The sequence below is a fragment of the Camponotus floridanus genome, unplaced genomic scaffold, assembly GCF_003227725.1.
Source record: "Camponotus floridanus strain SB8 unplaced genomic scaffold, Cflo_v7.5 scaffold58, whole genome shotgun sequence".
Lineage (NCBI taxonomy): Eukaryota > Metazoa > Arthropoda > Insecta > Hymenoptera > Formicidae > Camponotus > Camponotus floridanus.
This window is the reverse complement of record NW_020229747.1, coordinates 961320-980936: the sequence shown is the minus strand read 5'-3', so window position 1 is coordinate 980936 and position 19617 is coordinate 961320. Positions and strand designations below refer to the sequence as shown.

The following is a 19617-nucleotide window of genomic DNA, read 5'->3' as shown; positions in this document are numbered from 1 at the left end:
CACTTTCTACTTTCGTAACTATGCAGTGTTTTTATGTTTGAACAGAAGCGAGACGACTAATATCTTTGCTATTTCAATCTCCGGAAAAACTTGCCGCAAGTTTCGTCAGTTTTGAAACTTTTAAATGTCCGAACTTTCACTCGAGATCTTTTCGATCCAGATTTCTCCTCGATGGAACTTTATCTTGTCAGTCAAACAGGGTTGAATAATCATTTTCCTCTTCAAAGGTTGATTCCTTTCTCGCCCTTCAGCGTCCTCTTTCTCTTTGTCGATCCTTTGACGTCGACGAGACGTCTTCTCCGTCATGGATTAATTTTTCAGACACGTCGGACGCGCGGCAGGTTCACTCGAGTCTCTCGTCTTATTTTTCCTTGTCAGACCTACTTACAAAAAAGACTCCCCGTATCAAGGGAAGAGGAGAGGTCGAGCGATGATTGCTTTATAATCTGCTGCGAAGCGAAACCGTAGTCCCGTGATGTATCGCCGGAATCAGCCACAAAGAAGAGAGAATCTTGTCCGGCATTTCCTTCTTATTGCCGCGGAAATTATGAAGAAAACAGCCGAAGAAAATTACTTTTTACTGGGATAACGACGCGAATATTAATTCTGCTAAATTAAGCCGCAGAGTCCGGAAACTTATTACTTGACTCACGAAAAATTATCATTAGAGTTCCGTTTAAAAAATGGCGCGTTAGATTTATCGATGAAATATTTTACATCGTACGAATATTTTGTATATAAAAATCAATTTTTAACCATAGATGATTTTTATCTTCCCAAAGGTGTGTAGCGCACGTGCGTCGAATGAATGTCTGACAGCTAAAGGCAACCTAAATCCAAAATAACCGACTATAAATAACCATTCATGTTATAAATCGACGTACGCTTGTTCGAGGGATCAAAACACATGGCAGACCACGATGACTCCGTTGTCGGATAAATATCTTTTTATTGGAGAATTATAAAAAGAATTATAAAAGTTTCATGCTCCCGGGGTGACGTTAATGAAAAGTTCAAGTCCCTCTCGCATTTTTCATCTATAATACTTGCATAATTTTAAATCTGATTTCCCTGAAACCTGGGGTTTTCCAACTTTGAAGATTCTTGTTATCTTGTCAAATTAAAAAAAAATTAAACAAGATTACGATTTTTCAGATAATATTGTGTGAGGGATTCAAAATAATATTAGATTTTGAAAAATTCGATTTCGTACAGGCAGATATATTTTACATTGAATTCTTTTTTTAATTTCTGGGGTCAAATTTTGCATTTTTGCCCCAATTGGACAATGTTATTCCATCGCATTTATATATACCCTCTGTTTATTTTGTTTCCCTGATACTGAATGCCAATGTTCGAGCAGAGTTCGAAAATTCGCACACACGCACAAAATCGCGCGACACGTGTACTCTGCGCGTTCCGTCAGGAACACAAAGGAATTCGCTCTCGAAACTTGCGACAGGGGAACTGGAACAGGGTTTTACTTCAACGCCTTTTTTTTCGACAGACATGAAAAAACGCGGTAAAGGTGGTTAATTTCACAGGGCGTGACCACACAAACGAAGCGCCGCGCTCGTTCTCGGTCGAAGGCACGACATGCGCACATTGCAACACGCACGAATAGATCATGCCGTCGCTATAGTAACCTCGTGCGAATCTGAAAGCATTCCAACGGCATGTTTGGCAAATGTTTTATTCGCGATTTCCGCGATATTACGCGGCGTTAGCACGCGCGTCGACGGAGGTAAATCTCGGATATAGTCTCCCTCCTCCTCTTTTTTTATTTTTTTTTTTTAATCCATATCAAAGAGTCGGCTGGTTGAAATGCTGATAAAAGCAAAGTTAAATAAAAAAAAAAGATACACCATCCGATACATTTGATTACAAACGCATCGCAATAAAAGCATTACGTAATATTATTTAAACGAATGTTATTCCAGCGATATTTACTTGAAAATACGAGATGGCAAGGAAACGTTCAATTTCTGGATAATCCTTGTATAACGAGAGTAATCTCCTGTCATGAGGGAAAAAACAGTTATATTTTACCTTGCGAGGAGTTAAATTTAGCTGTTAAATAATAAATGGGAATATATGTAAAATATTTTCGACGATGAAAAAGATTCTTTTCTCGTGAGAGATAAAAGAGGGCAGGAATATCTCTCGGGGAATCGTGTGCGAGAATTCCTTCTCTCGCGGAAGGAAAATATAGTAGGCGGGCGAAACATACGTAATCGACGTTGTCGACCATTTCCGTACGAATACGAGGAGCGGAAGCTAATGTAATCGGCATCGGGACGTGTCGGCGCGATCTGAATGCATCCCCAGAAGTCAGGACACAGGCTCGTTGATGCGAAACAAAAAGGAATGCCGGAATCGCCGAGAGGGTGGCACGGCATATTGCCCTAATTGTCTCGATCACCCCTTTCAGGGGATGATTACCCGCTTAGTTTTCGTGATGGGGACCTCGTTACGATAGCATCTCGAATTCGGCCAGAAAGTCTAAGAAAAAAGAGAGAGAGAGCGAGTCTCCGAAACTTTTAGAAGACATTTCAGGTGCTTTGTTTTTATTCGCGCCTTGACCTTCTCAAACTTTTTTACCAAAATATCTGAACCGCGTTTTTTGCACTTTTAGATTTTTATTTTTTTTTTTTAATCCTTTTCTTTCGGATTCTCGCGTCGCTGGAGTAACGTCAAGTTAGAAGACGCCTCGCTTTTTCCCGGTATAAATAAATGGAAAATAAAACAAAGATAGATATGATAAATAAAAAGTAGAGCAAAAAAAGGGAAAGGTTCTAAAGATATCTCGTGTAAAGATACTCCTCTCTCTCTCTCACTCTTAATAGAAATAGATAAACTCTGCATTACCTTTAGATGCTACCGGCTGTGAAATTATAATCGAGAATGGAAATGCACTGATGCGGTTTCCTCAGGAAAATCGACCTTGATGAGATGCATTCGCATTAATTCATGTAGCAGCGGCATAATCCTCTCCCTTTCTCCCTGGCCGGTCATGTTGTATCGATACCAGCCTTTGGCATCGGTGCTCGTAAATTTATTACGGCGCATCACGATAACCGCGCGCAACATCGAGCTTACGGTTTTCATCTTCAAGAGGCGATAACCGATAATTGGATCATCCCATTGAAATACGTTTACGGGATAAATTCAGATGACATTTGGAAATGGATAATTGTAATCTGCATTTAGAGCATCTGCATTTCGCGTCTGCGAATTTTCCGAATCAACTTTTCACATCTTCTCATTTTTCGAATATCTGATCTTTCCTATCCCAAGCTTCTCGCCTCTGGGAAAGGTAAAAAATATCTGCAAATATTCTCCTGCACTTTTTATTATTAATATCTGATCTGAAATATTTTGTTTTAGATTTGGAGCATTTAATGTTTTTTTTTGTGTTCAATCAATTTTTTTGTGTTCATTTTTGCATATTTTATCGAGGTTTTTGGCGAAAAAGCAAACTTCTTTGTATAATAATTTTGAATAAATTTGATCGAAAGAGTCACGACAGCAATGATGACAGGTAGGCACACACGCAAATTTCAACTTGTGACATTGTTACGCGTCGCATAATGTCATGATAGTAATTTCGCGTATCCAAGAGCACCGTAGCACTCATAAAGTCAACTAAGCTCGGGCGAAAATGGATTTCGCGTTCATATTTTACGGTGCGCCTCCTAATCCCTTAATCCATTTATGCGGCGACCAGAAATCTCACCCAACCAGATACGAAAGCTTCGGTAGAAGCGCTAGAGAAGTTTTCGCTTGAATAAAAAGAGCGGACAATTTAACGATACAATTAAGAATTTTTCACAACGTATGTATTTGACAAAATATTTTCATCTATTCAAATTTTATTTTATATATTTCACAAATTACCCTTTATGTAAAATAAAGGAATCCTTTCTTGATCTTTATCTCAAATGTAATCTTGCGGATAATAATAATAGAATCATTTAAATTTATGTATCTCTTACGAGATCATGTCTGGGATTTGTAAAGAAAATTTTGCCAAGATTGATATTCAAATTGGCTTCTCTCTTTCGCTTCTACCCTTTTCCCTTTTCGAGTCCTTAATCCCTTTTCAAGCTGTACGGTCGAAAGAGGCTTTGCTCAGTCAGTGAGCTTATTGTCATCGGTCTTCCAGAAAGCAGCTTGTTATTGAGATCCGCGATTCACCTGGTCGAAAATCACGTAAACCTCACTCAATACTCGTATCGAAACTATATACATGCAAGAAGAGGAATCGGAGCTATCTCCCGAACATCATTCCTCGTTACAGAGGCGAATTGAGAGAAGAACGGTAGTTAGTTGGACATCGCAATGTCGTCCTCCAGTAGCGAATAATCTGTTGTAACTTGAACCACGGTCGATTTCACAAGTCAGTCTAACGAGATTTTGATATAAGTCTCAGTTACAAAGATACTTTACGTTGGACGCTTAGAAATGAACTTTAAGTTGGTCAAAGAACTGCTTTCAGAGAGGGAAGCGGTGATGTCGCTCTGCAAACTTTAGAATATCCGGGCGTATGTCTTTCGAGCTTACTTAAATTCGTTCAAACAAAAACAGATGCGTTTGACAATACGATCAGATCAGCGGAAATTACTGTACGTAAGTTGGATCTCGTTATAAGTTAACGTGATGCCTCGACACACAATTTGCGAAACTAAATAGGCAGCGATACTTTGTAGAAATTAACTTTCATAAATTTCGAAATGTCAGGAAACTGCAGTAAATTCAGGAAGACGAAAGTTTTGGGGATGTCAGATTTATAAAGTGCACATTTTATACCGAAATTTCAAAGATTAACGGGTTATTGGAGGCTTTCGATTCGAAATGTTTAATGACGTAGAAAAGATTAGTGATGGAGGATCTTTCAGATCCTCTTTCTTGGAATAATTTTTTGGACATAATGTTAATTATGTCTTTTGTTGATTTTTTTGAATTTCTTTTTAGGATAGAAAAATAGAAGAAAGGAAGATTTCATGTTTTTTTATAAGCACATTTTTAATTGCATCACGGATTGAAAGCTACTAATATTTTATTGTTCCACGTGTATAAAGAATGAGCAATCAACGCGCAGTTAAATCTCAAAATTAACGTTCAATTGTTCGAGTTTGATTGTTAAATCGCTGATATATAGATTTACATATATTCTCGAACCACTTATAATACACAATTCTCGATATCGAAATGCTGAAATAACAATATTTGTTTATCCGGATATATTTGTCGATCGTATATCTTATATAAAAATCAACATTGTTATAAAAATTGATAGAAAATAAATATAAAATAATTTCACAGATATATATACGAAATTTTGTATGTTTCAGGCCTCGTTTTACTCGACAGCACTGAAAACCCTGATCTCTGTGTCTACTGTGATACTGATTGGCCTCATATTTGCTTACCATGCCTTAGAAGTTCAGGTACGTATAATGCACATTTCAAAGTATTACAATTGTAGCAAGATAGAAAAATATTTAGACGTTGAAATTCACTAAATTTAAATAGAGTACAAGGACTACATCATTTCAATTTTTTCGAAAATAAAAAATCGTTATTCTACCCAATCGTTCGCATGATTGCTATATAATTTTATTATAGAAGGCAGAACATGGTACATAATTGAAAAGATGAATTCCCGTGTAATGTTAAATTAAAAATATGAAATCAGATTTTTTCTCCTTAATTTCGATTTCGAAAGAGTTAAATATCTTAATAAAATATTTTTTCCATTTTTTTTCTTTTCTAATTTATACACAATATTCGCTGGAAGATATTTGTATGTTTAAAACACACATACACCTATTCATTATTATTATTATATTATCATACCTATAATGCAAATTATATTATTGCATCGCTATAAATTGTTGAGCATAAACTATTCTAATATAATAACTATAAATAGCTACAAATTAAATTCCCGCGATCGAGACGAATAATTCCGGTGAATCGTTTTCGAGCGTATCGTTCCGAGCAGACATTACGCTTCAGTGATCGCAGAATTTAACAACCCTCCATTAGACCGTCCATTCGGTCGCGGAAATCGGGGAAACTGTATATGACAGCGTGCATGTGATTTCGCAGGTAGTATTAATGCACCGCTAATGAAAGGCCAATTACATTGTGCGCGCGATTAAATTTTATCTAGTCGACGCACAAAATCGCGCACGCTAGGCATGAATGATCGCCAACAGTAGATTATTTATTTATTTTAGATTACGGACGAGCTCACGTTGCGTTTAAATCTTTGAAACCCTAGGCAAGTGAATGAGTAACGACGTATTCGCAGAACGAATGAATATGCAACAACCCTTGGGTTTAAATCAATAAATAACGTCATGCGAGTAGCTTCAAATTTACGAGACATTTGTCTCGGCGAAGCCGCGGAATCTTTATTCCGACTTCCACTTCGTTTTATAGTGGGGAAATCTTTGCGGAAATTGCGAGTAGATCTGTCTCCCCCGCGACCCTCTTTTAAGATAACAGTTTCGTCCTGTCAAGATTGCACAGAAAATGTGCGCCGGGATTATTTGCGATTCTTTAATGCTTGGCAATTTTTAAATACAACGAGAGATCATCGGAGGGATTTTAATTTAATATGAAATGGACGATTAAATTAAGAAGTTATCTGATGATTGCGATACAATAGCGGAGGTCGAGAAAAATAATGGCGTCGAAATCGCGGAGAAAGAAGAACCGGTAAGTGTTCATTATAATATCCGGCGAAGGGAAGTCTCTCTGCTGAGCTCTCGGCTTGCTTCCGGCCTGGATAGGAAGTCGTCTTAATGAGATACCAATGGCCGACAGTGAAACGAGTTTCGCAAAGCTCGAACGTTTAAGCGTCAACTCAAATATTGACGTTACGACCGTCTTTTAAGTCTTCACACCCAAAACTTTCGAGCGATCCGCTAAGAAGAAAGGCTGTGCAATTTGGTATCCAATTTCTCCGAGCGATTCTGAAGAAACGAATTCGTATAAAAGTATATTTATAAAAGTATAAATTTGATATTAAAATAATAGGAGAAATGTCAATGTGTTTAAATTATAGGAAAAAAATAATGCATCGTAGATTTGCCGAGAATTTCTGAATTTTTAAATCTTGCTCTTGTCTATCGCAATTTTAGGGGTCTTAACATTGGATTTTTTTTATGATAAATAAATCTTTGTTAAAGTTATCAATGAGATAAAATTAATAAATCGGTACATATTAGTATAAAATATTAAATAATCAATTCTGTTGTTTTTGTTTGCCTGCATCGCGCATAATCGAGTTAATCGCAGGTTCATTTTCGAAAAACAAAATTTAAAAATTAGAAAACATTACAAAGTATGCATTATTTAGTATGTATGTATCCTTTCATGTAATATAATTCAAGAAAAAAAAGATATATAATTAGATATTTTTTTCTCTAGTTCTTCGTTTTTCAAAATCAATTAAATTAAAATTACACGTTCAATATTTGAACTGTCAAATGCGTTGTTCGTTGACATACTTTTACTGATCTGAAGTAATATAACTCAAAGATAATCAGCATCGCGGAAAAGAGGCAGAAATATTTGCAACTATTGGTTTAATATGTTTTTTTTTTTTTTTTAATGGAAATCAGTCTTCTTGATGCGCATATGTTTTGTGTCAATGTCGCTTGATAATAAAACGATGCAAGGGTTAATTTTGAATGGCAGATCAGCAGGGCTTTATTGTGAGTCTCGTCACCGAGAATATCGAGGTCGATCGCGAACTGGAAAAGGAAGATGTGATAGCTGCCAACATCCGTTACCGTATCCCAAACGGATAATCCTGACTCAATGTACCGGAAAAACGTCCTCGTCAAGCTCGCAGTTGTCACGCGATGCAATTTCAGCGCGATATATCGAAGCCTTCTCCTCTTCCGTCTTTCCGACGTCGTCGTGATATCCTTGCGATACCATAATGAGGATCGTCATGTTGATTCGAGACGGAAGCAGGCTCTGCGATTTTCACGAGAATTTCAAGCAGCAATTCTGGGATTGTAATAAAACTTTACGTATTACTAAATTTATTACAGAACGCAATTTGCATCTTTGAATGGAAATAACCAGTCTTTGAACCTTTTCGTTTGTATCGGTCATCTTACAAGTTCCACAAACTTAGTTTAATGGAATTCGCAGAGTTAATTGTCGTTAAAAAAGAAAACTTTGAAGCGAGCAATTATTTGTTATAAATTATCTAGCAACAAATATCTTGTGCGCCTCAAGTTTAAATCGGATGAGAAACACGAAAAACTCATAAACGGATTTCAACGATAATAAATCGCTCGTCTGTTATCTGTCATTTATCAGTTTCGAAGCTAAATTCGCGAGAAACTGTTTAAAATCACTTTTAACTATAGCAAACTATCGATCCAACTTATTGTCTGCGATCGGAAACATTAGGAGCGAAAGATTTTCGATGATGACCAACCTAGCTGCTCTAAGCTGGCACACGCAATCTTGCGGCAACGGCTGGCTAAGAGCCTAATGGCCTGCTGACCTTTCGGCACCTGTTGATTGTCGTTTATCAAGGATTTGCATGCGCAGATTTGCCGAGATTCACCTGACTCTGCGAAGCAAATGGGTCTCCCACGGGAAAACGTCATTCTGATTGATGTCATCTACGCAAGTTTCTCATCGTCTACTTCTTGTTCTATACATACGTATTTCGTGCTTCATAAATCTATTTAGATCCCTGCAATTATCGCGGATTCTTGATGTGTCAAATCTTGAGGACAAAAATTATACATTCTTAGATGTAAATAATTTCATTCGATTCCGCCATAAATTTAACAAACAAATATCAAATTAATGATCTCTCAGTTTTTACTGAGATGATAAAAATAATATGATAAATTATCGATAAAAAAATTGCGTTTATAAAATTATAAATTTAATGAATGTTATTATTGGCTATTGAAATCTTATGTCAAAAAAATATCTATCTATCTTACAATTTCTTATTTTAAAAGACATTTAATTTCATGTAATGTCATGTAATACCGCGTGCGTTTAGATAAAAAAGATTAAGAAAGTTAGAATATCGTGGATTTATGAATTCATAAATCATTGATGTGAAGTCTGATATTATTCTTAATATTTTAAACTTTGCGGCACTTTTGTCGTCATAAATTGCCAAGAGTTTCCCTTCCGGTTTTTCTCGATGCAACGGATTTTTTCTTCTCTCGTACTTTCCTTGTCGCGAAACCATCTTCTCCTCCGCGTCTCTACCGAATTATTCTTCGGGATAAATGGACTTGCACTGCATTATACTAATTCATTCAGGACGCCGACAGCGATGGCAGGTTGCATCTTTCGCGCCGGACGAGAAATACGAGCTGCAAAGTATCCGCGATGTATCAAGCCACGAGATATCGCCAAGATGTAAAAGCAAACGATGATGGATGTATCGTATCCCACTAAGGATCACCCGGACTTTCAGGACGGAACACAACTCCATTGTCGGAATGACGAAATTTAAAATTTTGAGGTCCGACCCCCGCTGTATCTAGGACAGAAAAACTTGAGAGATGATTTATGATGTTGCGAGTATCCAACGATCGCTCAACAAAGGTTTTTGGTGTCAAGATACCGCGATAAGTTATCACGATGATTTGCAGGAAATTTATAAAAAATTAATAAATCGGAAATTAAATACGTTTTATCACCTCGATTTTTCCAAGAGAATCTTAAATTTACCATATCAAGATTTATAAAAAAAATAAAAGACAATAAAATAAAAGATCTCTGTGAGCAAAAATGTGCTAGAACATCTGAGAGAATCGAGGAGAAAATAAATAAAGTAGAATATAAAATAAGTCAAGTAAAAATATGTGCGAGGACCAGTGACAAGAGAAATTTGTGGCGTCGATAAGAGACAAATCGCACGATACGTGCTCCGAGCAGCACGTGGATAGGAGCCTTTAAGCGAGAGCTGTTTAGATCTGACAGGATCGTTACCGAGTTAAGGATGATTTGTTGCCGAAATGGCGGTGGCGTGTGTAATGTTACAACTACGCGAATCTATGTAGCGAGATAGACGGCGATAAACAATGGCGTACGTGTTGTAGCGTTTTAATCAAGTTTACGAGCAAGGCGGTTGGAATTCATATTAATCAAATGCTCTCAAAGAGTGAGCTTTCATAACGGAATACGCGGGCTTACTTTGGTCTTGATTGGTAATTTTGCGCGATCGATATCAATATGTACTCAAAAATCCCTTTGAACGGGCGCACAATGATGCGACGATACGGCATAATTAATTTATTCGCTTGTTTTTGTTTGACAAGCATGCGAAATGAATGGGTATAATGAACTATTTTTCAATAACGTTCGATTTGGAATGAACATCCCAATGATTGATGATCATTATAATCAAGCATATTATTCTCCTAAGAATTAAAAAATTTAAATATACATATTTTTGAGATAAATAACGATCGAATAATCGTGCAATTTTCATCCTATTATAATATATATTGTATTATTATTATATTTTAATATAATGCAAATTACTCATAAATATTTGATTAGTCTTTATCTCGCAAATATGTTTATATTTTAAAATTTTTTAATTTTCTTGTACACTATACTATTATTATATATTCCATGCAATATAATAAAATTTCTAAAATTGAAAAATAATTTTAAAAAATGATTTTAATAATATTATAGTATTAATATTATAATATTATAATACATAATAGTTGAAGTAATAACTTATACTATCCGAATATTGTTGGAAGAATCGTATATATTAAGGATAAATCTCTGTCGATGCTGAACAGCATCAGACCACGACACCCTTAGATTTACGAGAAAGAATGTATGCACATGTAAGTACATAATCTGTCAATTTTTGTGTTGGACGACAGTTGTTCATGATCGATAACTGCGCGGACGACTGGCGGATCGCGATGACCTGGCAGCGGATCGCGCAGATCTCGGTGGAGCTGACGATCTGCGCGATTCACCCGATTCCGGGCGAGTACTACTTCCTGTGGACGACCAAGCTGGCAAACAAGAACGGCGACATCGGCTCCAAGTGGGTGCCGTACGACGTCACCCTCTCGTTGCCCATGTTCCTCAGGCTCTACCTCATCTGTCGTGTGATGCTGCTACACTCGAAGCTCTTCACGGACGCGTCGTCGCGTAGCATAGGGGCCTTGAATCGCATCAACTTTAACACCAGGTTCGTCCTCAAGACTCTGATGACCATCTGCCCTGGCACGGTGCTGCTGGTCTTCATGGTCTCTCTATGGATCATCGCCTCGTGGACGTTGCGACAGTGCGAAAGGTGAGTCGTTTACTAAAGTAAAATATTATATAAAGTTTTTCATCCGTTCAAGTATTATACAGATGCACAACCATGTTGAATTTCAAGATGAGGATTCGTCATTTAATTATACTTCAAAGTTTAATCAATTAAGACTTGTTTGCGTTCGATAGTTTTACTATTGACATTATCATAATAATCTAAAGTACTTTTTTCTTTGTTCTCGGTTCTTTTGTTTCTAGTTTTTTTCGATTTTCCTCGGCTTCTTTTTCATGCTTTTGGAAGCAGTGTTTTATTTCTTTTTTACATTGGCTCCGTTAGTAAAGTAACAGTAGTTGTTCCGTATTATTCACGCGATCCATTAACCAACGGGGGGGGGAAACACTGACAATGCATTTTGAAATCGTGTACAGTCGAATGAACGCGACTCATTTGCGTGCGATGATTGATCTATGACCTAATGGCACGTCCATCCATCGCGAGATTCCGCGATGTTAATCGTAAATCTCGGTATCCTTGTGGGAGAAGAGGGAGGGAAGGAGACAGGATCTCGGATTAGGGTCGGTCGTTGACGATCGCCTTTGGAATTTAGTGATTCCTGGGGAGGCTGATAATTAAATTCTCCCTGTAAATAGCCACGCCGCGATTTCAGGAATAATCAATCTTTGCCTGAGCAATATCGAGGCAGCCGGATGCCTTCAAGGACCCCGTCAGGTGCCTCGAAGCAGAAGCGAAGAAAGGATTCCTCCTATATCCGTCACCTCAATAAAACCTTTCGGTTCTTTCTTAATGGACGGGCTTTTATCCACCTACGCGCTTAACTGAAATATTTATCACTCGGCTAATGTTGATCTCCCTCTGCTTGTCCGGCATCCGGCGAAAGTCTCCGGCCATGAACGATTCTGTGAATTCGCGATCGACTGTTTCATTGTTTCGCTTGAGGGGTCGATCATTGAAATCGCGTGCGCTTTTGCATTTGATTTATCGCGTTCCACCTTTTCCGATAGTCGATTATGATAATAGTCCCGATAATGGTAGGAACATTCAACTTCCCGACACTGTGTTTCCATTGTACGAATACGCGAGTATCGCAAACGTCGATATCGCGTGGAAAATTCCATTTGGTAAACTATAAAATATAAATATATTTACGAAAGAAACTTCAATCTTTTGATTTTTATTCGGGTAATCCCTTATTTTTTATAAATAGTACACGCGTGGAATATTGATGTTTGTGATCAAATTCACCGAATAGTTACCTCCAATAAATTCATTTAAATTATTATTATTATTATATTATTCTCTCTTAATGTTGTTGTAATATTTGTTGTTGGTAATATTAAATAAATATTTGAATTTTGTCAATTATATTATAATCTTTATCATCAGCTTATATTTTTCTGCAATTAATAAATTTATATCATTATTATGTAAATATGTTAAATTCCTCTTATAATTTTATAAAATTATGCTAACGATACATGATAACCTCGCATTATTCGCTAACGTAAACTAACTAATGGTTCGAAATTATTGAATTAAATAATTATTGAATTTGCGGTCGCGAATTTGCATCTACATGAAAAATTAAAAGATCAATTTGGTAATTTTGCTTTTGCATCGCCATAAATGACCGCGGGCCCCGCGGCCAGTTTCACGCTCGGATTATGGGGTCGGAAATTGTCACGAAATCCGAATAGTATTTTATTCAGTATGCATCCGCGTATCCTACGTGACAGCACGAATTTCCACGACAGTAACGCGATTTTCATGGTACACGGTCGACAATCGCTCATGCAATCAATGTTGCTGCGAGAATAATCCAGTTCCATGGGACTTTTATGGGACGGATTGTTCGTCGTATCAAGCACGAATGATCAATTTTACGGAGGATAAATAAGAAAAATGGAAGGAAATCACGTTTGTTACACGATTAATCTTATTCGAACAGTTTTTCTCCATCAGCTTTTGTGACTGAAAACATTTATTGTTATTGAAGCTTATCAGAAATTTACAATGGTCTTAAATTTTTTTATAATATTCTTATCTTTTTTTTGGAAAGGATAAGAGGTATTAGAACACTGAATTTTTAATACGATCGATTCAGCATTTTGAACAATTCCTATTCGTCGAGCGAGTCGAGTCAAGTAGATCCCGAGGATTGGAGCTCTCGACGAGCTCTAAAAGATGCGAACGAAGATGAAATCGTGTAACGTCGACCGGACTGTGTTATGTGATCGTTAAAACCACTTTACGACGGAGATTACGCCGCCCGCATCCTCCTCGTGTCTGATAATGAATCTCACGGGGGGTATAATAATACTATCATTCATGCCCCAACTTGCCATAGTTGCCCTAATGCTTATTCCACGTATAAAAGATTGAACGTTAGGTGTAACAAGATGAATATATCAAGCCGCTATTAAAACTGGATCAGCTCATCTGATTTTTAGAAATTATATATTTTTAAATAATATTAAGAAGATTAAACTAGAGATGTTTTAAAATAATTTTTTAATTTCAATTTAAAAATTTTTACTATTGAATCAATGTACAATTTTCTAGATTTTTATTGTTGACAAAATTAAAAGGGGATTACGCAGAGTTTTTTTTTAAATCGTACTTTTAATTTTTTTTATTTTTGGGCACGTTATTTAAAATTACTTTATGTTATATATTTTAAAAACTAATTATCTGACCCAGAATACGTTTCTAGATTTAAAAAAGAGATTTTAAAGATTCATAAGAGCAAAATATTGTATTCCCCCCATCGTTTCGCTCGTCGTTGAAATAATCTCCTTATCGCTTTGCCACGACAGGTTCCACGACGAGGAACACGCAAATCTCCTCAACGCCATGTGGCTCATCGCCATCACTTTCCTGAGCGTCGGCTTCGGTGACATTGTGCCCAACACGTACTGCGGTCGAGGTATAGCCGTCTCCACCGGGATGATGGTAAGGACAGAACGTAAATCGGCACCATCTCATGATTTCTTTTCAATCGCCCAGCATCTTCGCTCAATATCGATCATCATCATAACGCGTCTCCGAGCAGATGTATACGTACGATAAAACTTTGCGAGAGAAGGAAAGAAAGAGGGAGGGAATTTTTAAAAAGGAATTTTTTTAGAAAAATAATTTGTTATATTTTATTTTTTGATAAAATCATCTTTATTATCCTTAACGTGTAATAATTATCCCGACGAAATTCACCGGCGTCACATTACAGGCATCATCAATCGCCATGGTCGTTAATCCTTACTAAGGTTACCGCAAACTGCAGAGACACAATATACTGTATGACCAGGTCCGCGGAACTCCGCAGGCATGTAACTCTCGATGTAACTCGCGTTAAGCACCACGTCCGACCTGGGCTTTATTACAGATCCGGACGACCATAATATGCGATCGATGACGATTCGGATACCAGTAGTTGACAAATCGCTCTTCGTGATTTACCCGGTGTTTCGTCCCGCTATCCCTTTAATAGTTGCACCAACTGTGTAATTAAAGGCGACGAAGGACACAATAGACGCCGCGTTTCCGCTCGCCGCTCCCATGGGAATGTGGGAAGTCGTTCCCGATTGTTATATGCACCTTCCTTCCGTCGAGCATCTCACTCGCACTTCCGCGAGTTAATTCGCAACTCCTGTTAATTCGTAACTATCTCCGAGCTGCTAACCAACGCATGGTCGATTCCAGAGATGCTGGCCAATTCCTCGTAAACTTCCGCTACGCGAGCACGATGGCTGTTGCCGGAAATCCAGTCTCCAGCAAGAATCGCAATACGCTGCAAAATTCTCGCCTCCTCCCTTTTCCATCAGTCCCTTTTAGTTAATAATCTTTCTCTTTCCTTCTTTCTCTCGTGCACGTTAAATCCGCTGGTAGCGTCGCGTAAATTGTGCGAAATTGCTTGGTCTGGGATTCTGGCTGTTAACTTTTAACGGTAATCTCACGTAGGAACATCGTGCTTTCCAACGAAACAGATAATCCCGCAATTCAAAGTAATGAAACTGATGTGAAACTGACTTGAGAAATTACAAAATTAATAATATAATTAAGACCAAAATCAGTTTTATGTTATTGAAAATAAATTTCTTCGTGCGAAGGGTATTTAAATTACCGCCAACTCTTGACAGCAATTTGAATATTCTTGGGGAAAGAAAGCACTAGATCGAAAGACAAAACCAAAATTTTGAAAGCGAGAAAGATATTGAAAATTACATTAAAAATTTTTTTTTCAAATTTTTAGGGCGCCGGGTGCACTGCTTTGCTGGTGGCAGTCGTCTCCAGGAAGCTCGAACTTACGCGGGCGGAGAAGCACGTGCACAACTTTATGATGGACACGCAATTGACAAAAAGGGTAAGACCACTTGCTCTTCATCCATAGAATTACAAGGCCTTTACGTTAATGGTAACCTTTACGTAGTGTTTTAATATGGCGGAGAATTTTTTATACTGTTGTAGAGCAAAACGTTCTTGCGATGCTATTCCAGTCCACAGTGACGTAAATTTTAAAGCAATAAAAAACTTTACAAGATGCAGCAGAAATCCTTTAATCGAATATCATGGATTATAAATTGTATTAGAGGGTATTTTCGGTTTCGATTGAGAGCATGTTCGGTTCACATAGAGAGCAGTAGAGCTCTTGGTCTATACCAATTTATAATAGCTGATATAATATAGCGGTCTTCACCGTTCCTACATCGATCGACAATCAAGAGATAGACATTTACCATGAGCTACAACGTCTTTACAATCGAAACTTTTTTGCTTAAACATTTATTGAACTTGTAAGTGGATTAAATATCGAGACATTTAAGTTTTTTGATTTGCCGGGTCATTTTCGTGGAAAATTTCATTCTAAAATGACGTAATATTTTAATGACGCATTGTTAAATTTGATAAAAAGCAATCCCTGAAATAAGAGAGATTAGAAGTAGAATTTATATAACATGATGATAAAATATGTAAAATAGTATTTTCTTTTGTTTAAATAAGCAATTAAATTATGCAAGGTATTAACTGAAAATTTTACAAATATCAGAGCTGTCTATTGTTGCAATATCATAATCAACCATGCGTTATACATTATATAATACGTTTATTCTGCGCAAGTTTCTGAGTTAAATAAGATAACAACTTTTAATGATATGCATAGCAAATAAGTTTCTGAAGTGAAACGAGCTATCTGTGTGTATCAAAGTATTAAATTATATAAATAGATGCAATTATATAAAAAGAGAAGTGCTAAATTTTATATAAATATAAATATATATTATTATTAATATTATTATTATATATTCAAAATATTGTATTATATTTAATACATTTTATTTTTTACTTTAGTATATTTTAAATAAAATAAGACAGAAACTTTTTTAAAGTTTGTAATTTACCAAATTTTAAAAAGATCCAGAAAAATTAGATTCTCTTGAACGATTTTCTTTACTTGAAGAATTTCTTGATACTTTTTCATTGCGATATCTAAATCGCGATCGCGATGAAAATGTCAAAGGATGATACGAACATACGTGTGAAAGATTCGAAAGTATAAAGTTGAAAAAAAAAGTTATAATAAACGGAGAATGTTATTCTAGGCTAGGTTTTTCGAGGCACGAAATATATTCGTCAACGGTATCCCGTAAGAATCAGGAAAGCGAATTAAGCACGTAATAAGAGCATGATGGATATCGCTCTTCATATATATAGCGCGACGTAATTTTCCGGTTAAACCATATAATAAGAAAGTATCTCACTGTAAGTAAGGTTGCCTCGGAAATAAGCAGACTGCAAAGTCGATCGGCGAAGTCGCTTTGACCTTTAGGCAAAACAGACTTCCCTTCGTCCAATCTGAATTCTTAACTTTGACATCGTGATGCTTGAGATTCGAGACAGTAGATTAAAGGACGAGAGAAAAGTGAAAAAAGACTATCGCACGTGGGAAGTTTCTCTTATAAATTTATAAAAAAAAAGAAAATTCTCAAATATAAAAAAATCTAAAAATCATAAAAAAAATCCGTAATACAAATCGAAGCATCGATGTCAGACGTGTAGTAAAGATTCTGAATCCGATAGTCTGGTTGAAGTTCAAGGACTCGAGTGCAAACACACTTTCATATGAGGATAAGAGAAAGCGTTCCTGTCAAAGTAGATAGTATCATCGTATCGTCTATCTAGATGATAGGTCGAGACTTGAGACGAGGAAGTCAGTTAATGTATCATTGTCATCGTGAAAGGAATGTGACGTCGATCGATTCAATCCCAACAAAGTTTCAAAGAAATAAAAGGCAACTCTCTCGGGGGGGTAAATCATAAAGTTGATAATAGAAGGCCTGTTTGAACTTGTGAGTGCTTTCCGATTATTGCACGAAAAATTTTGACATTTCTAGAACACTTTGCAACAAGAATAAATGCCATAATTCATCGCCACGTTTCGCTAATTTTAAATTCCAACACGAGGAACAAGTTTGGGGCGAAGAATTAAAAGTTGAGAATGTGCACAAACTTGTTGGTTTAGAGAAAACCTTGTCATTAAGATTTAAAAGTTAATAGATATAATGACACGAATACATAAAAATAAGACGAGTGAGAAACTCGCGAATTTCTTTAGATTTGAAAAATTCAGCGTTATTTCGAATTTCAAAATATAGAAGCCGGAAAAGTAGATTCTAATATTGTTCTTTCTTTCACGAAGAAACCATTGGCGACTCGTTGCAAATCATGATGTATCGATTGCTTGTGTCACGGATAAAGGGTTAATATGCAGCGATTCGCAACCTCTTTTTCGCAAAGAAATAAAAAAGATGTCTCTAACTTCTCTATTCCGATACGTTCCATCGTGCTTGCGAAAGTATTTCTGCTCAACATGTTGCAAAACGATGTCTTTAATTAAAGACGTTGAGATATAATTCCATTCCTGGTGCAATTTAAATTTGTCATATGTCTGCTAGTGAGTTTAAGCTAGAGCATAAGTACGGTCGCTTCTCTCTCCACCTCTGGATCGAAGCCTTCAACCATACGGCTACTGAAATAATTATTAGCCAGCGTTATTTATAAACCTTGCAAATATCAAGGAGTGGTAACGTAGAGCCATACACATAACTATATCGACGCCGCTTTAACCCTCAGATGCATATCGCTTTTTTCACGTCATTGCATAAGCGAAATCAATTTGATTTCATCAACGGTACAACAAAACGAATGTCAAATCCTCGAAACGAATTTTTTTCCCCTCGAGGGTGTACAGTTTGCAGCGAACAAATCAATCTTTCCGAGAGAAAGAGCTATACTTTTAACGATTTAAAAATTTGTAGAGTCCTTTTAGAAAGTTTTCTCGTTAAGTGAGAATAAAGCGAAAATGTAAATTATAATTGGAAAATGTATATTCTCAACGGATCATTAATCATTCTTCGAGACAAATTATCCCGTGATCTTGAAAGAGTTAATTAACCGTGACATAATGAATACTGTCGCAGCTAACGAGTTACGCGATTAATAGCACGGTATAATGTTTACTTGGCAAATATATTTTAAATAATTCAACGTGTACGCGCGTCGTAATTTTCAATTAAAAATTTATCAACATTATTATTTCATCTTACGTAAACAAGGCTACAATCCCTCACAGGATGCGCGTTGTCCAAAACAAAAATTTGTAAAACTTCCGAAAGAGGAAAGAGAGAAAGAGATTTTCAATAAAGTATCGATGATTCGTTGACGAGAGTCAGCTGATGCTGAATGGATTGACAAGAATGGCCCGGTCTGTTGCAGTTGAAGAACGCCGCGGCGAACGTGTTGCGGGAAACGTGGCTGATCTACAAGCACACCCGTTTGGTGAAACGCGTCAATCCTGGACGCGTGCGGACCCATCAGCGGAAATTCCTCTTAGCCATATATGCGTAAGTCGATATTCCGTACTCTCGGTTACGATAACAGAAACACCGAGTGGATTGCGCATGTAATCGCATAACTCTATCTTGGAACTGCCTCAACATTTCAGACTCAGAAAGGTGAAAATGGATCAGCGCAAATTGATGGACAACGCCAACACTATAACGGACATGGCCAAGGTAAGGATCATCAGCGCTAATGATGGAAACTGCTCTTCCGCTTACAAAGCCTGACGGAATATTACAACAGCGAGCGGATTGAAGAGGGATTGAACGGGATTATCTCTTGAAAGCTTTTTTTAGGCAGAGCAGTTTTTCGAAAATAAATTTGTCTTCAAGTGTTCCTTTTTATCGTAGGATTAATAATATTCTTTTTATTGGCATTTATTTATTTCTGATAGTTGTAAATAT

The 19617-nt window shown here is 36.8% G+C and overlaps 1 protein-coding gene across 1 annotated transcript in view; it reads left to right on the top strand.

Moving 5' to 3' along the window:
• The window catches only part of LOC105258233 (small conductance calcium-activated potassium channel protein), a 107601-nt gene that overhangs the window by 85304 nt on the left and 2680 nt on the right, over positions 1–19617 (top strand). Inside the window, exons 5-10 of the mRNA XM_025412865.1 lie at positions 5355–5450; positions 10914–11335; positions 14134–14269; positions 15567–15677; positions 19088–19215; positions 19317–19386. Coding sequence (XP_025268650.1) covers positions 5355–5450; positions 10914–11335; positions 14134–14269; positions 15567–15677; positions 19088–19215; positions 19317–19386 — 963 coding nt within the window. The remainder of the gene's footprint in view (positions 1–5354; positions 5451–10913; positions 11336–14133; positions 14270–15566; positions 15678–19087; positions 19216–19316; positions 19387–19617) is intronic.